The sequence below is a fragment of the Meriones unguiculatus genome, chromosome 5 (assembly GCF_030254825.1).
Source record: "Meriones unguiculatus strain TT.TT164.6M chromosome 5, Bangor_MerUng_6.1, whole genome shotgun sequence".
Classification (NCBI taxonomy): Eukaryota; Metazoa; Chordata; class Mammalia; order Rodentia; family Muridae; genus Meriones; species Meriones unguiculatus.
The window spans coordinates 114,058,984-114,064,233 of NC_083353.1; the positions used below are offsets into that span (position 1 = coordinate 114,058,984).

The 5,250-nt window shown below is 55.8% G+C and overlaps 1 protein-coding gene across 2 annotated transcripts; it reads left to right on the forward strand.

The window, feature by feature from the left end:
- The first annotated feature begins 226 nt into the window (after positions 1-226).
- Positions 227-4,768, forward strand: Mlf2 (myeloid leukemia factor 2). 2 transcript variants are annotated; one of them, XM_021637036.2, is made up of 9 exons: positions 227-367; positions 887-964; positions 1,203-1,329; positions 1,556-1,591; positions 2,549-2,602; positions 2,920-3,048; positions 3,201-3,360; positions 3,808-4,019; positions 4,216-4,768. In XM_021637036.2, the coding sequence occupies exons 2-8, from the start codon at positions 915-917 to the stop codon at positions 3,993-3,995; spliced, it is 744 nt and encodes a 247-aa protein (XP_021492711.1). In that variant the 5' UTR covers positions 227-367; positions 887-914; the 3' UTR covers positions 3,996-4,019; positions 4,216-4,768. The 2 variants fall into 2 exon arrangements, with proteins under 2 accessions (XP_021492711.1, XP_060240184.1); XM_060384201.1 differs by having other exon boundaries at positions 350-483.
- The last annotated feature ends 482 nt before the right edge of the window (positions 4,769-5,250 follow it).

Sequence of the window (5,250 nt, forward strand, 5' to 3'; positions counted from 1 at the left end):
CCCCCGCCACCTTCGCAGGAGCCTCTTCCTGTGCCCAGATCCCGGAGCCAGCTTAATGAGGCCTCCCACCGGCCCCCGAGGACCCGCCCTCCCGGGCCGCGCCGCGCGCGCGCCGCCCCCTCCCACCCCGGTGGGCGGGGCTCCCGCGGGCTGCTCGCCGTGACGTCACTTCCGTCCGGGCCTGGCCGAGGTTCGGCTCCGCGGGCCGAGGGCGGGGGTACGGAGGTGGCAGCTGAAGCAGGAGGCGGTGCGGGAGACGAGAAGCGCCCGCGCGGACCAATCCCTGCGTCCCGGGCCGCGACCCTGTTCCTGCAGCGCTCCGAGAAGAGGCCGGCCGGATGGGCCGCTGAGCCCGAGTCGGGGACCGGTGAGGCTCGGGCGGCGCGGCCCGCGCGGCTGCAGAGCTGCGAGCCCGGGAGCTGGACCTCCCTCTCCGGCTCGCCCGGCGGGAGGCACGGGCTGGGGCAGCGGCGGACCGGCTCGGTGGGCAGTGAGGCCCTCCCGGGGAGGCCTGGCAGCGGCCGGTGCCAGCAGAAGGCGGAGTAGTTGGGGTCATTGACGGGGTGGCGGGCCGCCGTTCGGGATTCTCTCGAGCCTGGCGTCGGAGGAGGAGCTGACCGAGGCTCCGGGAAGAGGATGGCGGGCGGGGCTGGAGGGGCAATAGTAAGAGGCTTGAAAAAAATTCCATGACCCGTGAGATGGGCTTGGAGAGCTACCCGCTCTCAGGGCTGAAAGGTTATAGGGCCCATCCGCGCCGAAGGGTCTCCCTGGAGTTTGGTGGGGTCAGTGACAGTGTGTACAACAGACAGCTTTAACAGCAGCTACACCGAGCCGGTGTGCAGAAGCCCGGCCTCCTGCACGGAACTCAGCCTCCGTATCTTCACAGTGTGGAGCCCCCTGGAGCTGAGATCAGGATGTTCCGCTTCATGAGGGACGTGGAGCCCGAGGATCCCATGTTCCTGATGTGAGAATTCCCTCCCCCCTGTGCTGAGCACTCATCCCACTCTGATTCAGGTCTTCGCGGTTCAGACAGACCTCTGGGTCCCCGTGCGTGGAACTGGTTAAGATGAGCTGGATACTCAGCTGCAGCTCCCAGTTTGATGGAGACCGGCCTCTGTGCCACTGTGTGCCCTGACTTATTTGGGGGAGGTGGGGGCGGCTGGGGTTTGATCTGCCGTCTGTGCTGTGTGCCCGCTCCACAGGGACCCCTTCGCAATTCACCGCCAGCACATGAGCCGCATGCTGTCCGGCGGCTTTGGATATAGCCCCTTCCTTAGCATCACAGATGGTAACATGCCAGCAACCAGGCCTGCCAGCCGCAGGATGCAGGTAACAGTTGGAGCAAACCTGAGGCCCAGGGTGGTTAGTAAAGCCTGTTGTTGTTCTTGCCCTACAACCAGCTTAAAAAGGAAATGAGCTAGGTGGGAGGCTGAGGAGTGGGTCCAGGAGCCGGGGGGAAGGGGTTTCCTGACTCCTTTAGAGAGAAGGATGGAGGGCACCATTTGGTATTGTAAGGCGGTAGAATGTTCTTCTAACTTCTGTTCCTTGTCACTAGGCTGGGGCTGTCTCTCCTTTCGGGATGTTGGGAATGGTGAGTCCTTATCTTCCTGTGCCCCTGTATCTGAGACACACACAGGCTGTAATCTTAGATGTTATTTCCAAATGTTCCACTTTGGGCTAGTCTCAGGGGTGGTCTCAAAATCGTCTCTTTGGCTATTTGACACAGTTCAGAGCCCGTTGGGTATAACTCCTGGAGCTAGGGCTAGAGAGTTGGCTCCACAGTTAAGAGCACCTGGCTGTTCCTCCAGACAGTCAGGGTTCAATTCTCAGCACCCACATGGCAACTCACAACTGTCTGTATCTCCAGTCCCCAGGCATCCGAAGCCATGTCCTCTCTCATGCATTGTATACATGTAGTGCCCAGACGTGTGCAGGCAAAACACCCATACACTTAAAAATAAGAAATAGAATGTTGAAAAAAAAGAAAGAAAAAGAATCCTGGAGGTAGATACTGCTGACGCCTGGAAGTTCTTATCCACTGGGGAAAATCCGGCTGTATAGCACTTTTCTTGAGGAGGGAGGTGCATCCTAAGGGCCAAGGAAATAGAACTTGGCGCCCTTTCACAACTCTAATGTTCCTAGGGTTTTTTGGTCTCTTTGTTTTTGTTTTTTGTTTGTTTTGTTTTTGAAACAAGGCTTCTCTGTATAGTCCTGGAACTCGCTCTGTTGTATGCCAGGCTAGCCTTGAACTCAGAGATCCACCTGCCTCTGCCTCTCAATGCTGGGATCAAAGGCGTGTGTGCCACCACTGCCCAGCATGTTCAAAGGTTTTAATTCATTGACTTTGGTTCACTTCCCCAAAGATCAGGAAACACAGCAGGAAAAAGATCAGCCCGAGCCCGAGGAGGCAGCAGCAGTTTATGGAGGAGGAGCTTGAGTGCTCTGGCTAGCTGTATAGAAGAGGAGGGGGTTCTGTAGCCGGTGGGCGGTAGACCCAAAACTGTATCGGGTGTCTCGTTGGTTTCCTGACTCTCTTCTCTTTCCTCAGTCTGGTGGCTTCATGGACATGTTTGGAATGATGAATGACATGATTGGGAACATGGTACGGCCCTTGCTCTATATTCTTCCCTGGCCTTGTTCTCAGTGGCTGCCCACATGGCAGGAGGGGAGAAGTATGCTCGTGATGGGCTTGGGTTGGATGAAGTGCTTGAGCCAGGGCACTGGGGTCTCGTGTCTGCCCTCATACCTGTATGTGATGAAGTGGGTTTAGTGTTGGGCTGGGAGGACGTGGGGCAATTGTGACATTCTCCCCAATCTCACATTTTAAGAGTGACTAGGCAGGAGCAAGCAGCTGAAGGGAGCTCCCTTCTGCAAAGCAGACCCTCCTCGTTCAGACTGGCCCTCCCCTTTCCTTCTCAGGAGCACATGGCCGCCGGGGGCAACTGCCAGACCTTTTCTTCTTCCACTGTCATCTCCTACTCCAACACTGGGGATGGGGCCCCCAAGGTTTACCAGGAGACATCTGAGATGCGCTCTGCCCCAGGTGGGGTGAGTAAGGAACTGCCCTGTCTCCAGGGACAGCCACAGAAACCCTGACATCTGTCTTCAGGAATGGGTTCGTGGGGGGTGCATCTATCCTGGGGTGAGGTAGCCAGGGACTTGGGAGGAGAATTGACTGTGCCATGTTCACCTCATCCCAGATCCGGGAGACCCGGAGGACTGTCCGGGACTCAGACAGTGGTCTAGAGCAGATGTCCATCGGGCATCACATTCGGGACAGGGCTCACATCCTCCAGCGCTCCCGAAACCACCGCACGGGGGACCAGGAGGAACGGCAGGACTACATCAACCTGGATGAAAGTGAGTCTTCCGTTCTTGCAAGCAACAGCCCCTCTTCTCATTCCTGGACTAGATCGTAGCTTTCGCTCCTATCACACAGGTATCTCCCAGGCAGAGTTGTGGGTGAGCCGAATGCTTAGGCTTGGTTGCCAGCTTCAGGGCTGAGTCAGGTGTGGCCAGGGAGGGGCCAGATCCTGTGACTGAAGTCAAGTGCTGATGGTGTTAAACCCTTCTGTATCTGCATCAGTGGTTTTTCTTTTCCCGCCCCTTCATCTTTCTCAATTTAGCAGCTTTATTAAACTCCCAACGGGCATGTAACTCCTGGTGTATCCAGGAACTTCGTTGAAGCCTAAATGGCATCCTACCCACATCCTCACACGTGTGACCACAACCTGTGCCCCGGTTTCCAATGTTGACAGGCTGTATGGCTCACGGCTCCTTCGTGTCCGTGCTCTGTTTCTTTCCTAGGTGAAGCGGCAGCGTTTGATGATGAATGGCGAAGGGAGACATCACGGTTCAGGCAGCAGCGTCCTCTGGAGTTTCGACGGCACGAGGCATCTGTGGGTGGGGGGCGAAGGGCCGAGGGGCCTCCCCGTCTGGCTATCCAGGGACCCGAGGACTCCCCTTCCCGACAGTCCCGTCGCTATGACTGGTGAAGGCCCCGGTTCTCAGCCTCTCTTGTAAGTGCCTGAGAGGGAGGAATGGAAAGATGACAGCCCAGAGGAGGCTGGGGAGCAGCAAACCTGTGTGCCCTCTGGGTTCCTGGCTGGGCATGCCTTTGGTGGTGTAGCTCTCGCTGAGTGGCTGGAGGACAACCCCAGACCCCAGGCTTCTGTGTCCGTCTCTTCTGACATGTTCATCTTTTTCTTCCTCCAGGTACAGGCTGAGAGGCTGTGAAATCATCCCTTGAAATAACTTTGTCCTTTCCGACTTCCATCCCAATTTAATATTAAATTAACAGGCAAGTTGGCCCCCACCTCTCCCTGGGGGTCTCAGGGAGAACCTTTTACTGCCCCCTTTACCTACTTTCTCCATCTTTTATCCCCTCACCATGATGACCCCACCCATCTTCTATCCACTAACTTGAGTTTTCGTTTTGCTGCTCCATCTTCGGGCCACCTCATCTTCCCCTGAACCCCTGCCATGCATTGAAGTTTTGGGGGGGATGAGCTCTGGGTTTAGGGATCTCCATCCCTCAGCTCCCCTGGACCCTTGCCCATCTCTTCCTCAGAGTTCCACTGCAGATGCCATGGTCCTATCAGGGCTGTGGAGGGAGTGGACTAGTTCCCAACCCTTCTCCCACCTCCCCACATCACACACACACACAAAAACACTTTCCTATACCCTTCTCTGCCTTTATAAAAATAAATGATTTGTGCAACTTGTAACTAGGTGTTTATGGAATAAAGGATAATGGAAAAAAAAGTAAGATTGTGCCTGTACTTTGCATCTTTTCCCTAAGTTTAGCCCTCCACCTCCTAGTCAGTTCCTTCCCTTCGCTTTTGGCTCCACATGTGGCCCAGCTATCTTAAGGAGGGTTTCCACTGCTATGATGAAGCACCATGACCAAGGCCACATATAAAGAAAAGCATTTAACTGGGGATATGTTCACGGTTGCAAAGGGCGAGTCCATGACCAACATGGCCTGGAACAGCGGCAGGCAAGCAGGCAGGCATCATCTACAGTGATATTGCGAGCTTACACTTGATCCACAAGCAGGACGCTGGGAGAGACCGGGAATGGCTTGGGCTTTTGAAATCTCAAACCCAGTGACACACCTCCTGGTCTCCTAAACACAACTGGGAACCAAACATTCATATATATGAGCCTGTGGGGACCCCACAAACCCACCATCCCAGTTCCTCATTGATGGTGAGCATGGAGCTGTTGAAGCGCAGGGCTGGGCTAGAG

Coding starts and splice junctions, on each gene's coding strand:
- Mlf2 (XM_021637036.2), top strand. CDS start 915: ATGTTCCGCTTCATGAGGGACGTGGAGCCCGAGGATCCCATGTTCCTG. Junction 1,592..2,548: donor CTTTCGGGATGTTGGGAATG/GTGAGTCCTTAT, acceptor CTCTTTCCTCAG/TCTGGTGGCTTCATGGACAT. Junction 3,049..3,200: donor TGCGCTCTGCCCCAGGTGGG/GTGAGTAAGGAA, acceptor ACCTCATCCCAG/ATCCGGGAGACCCGGAGGAC.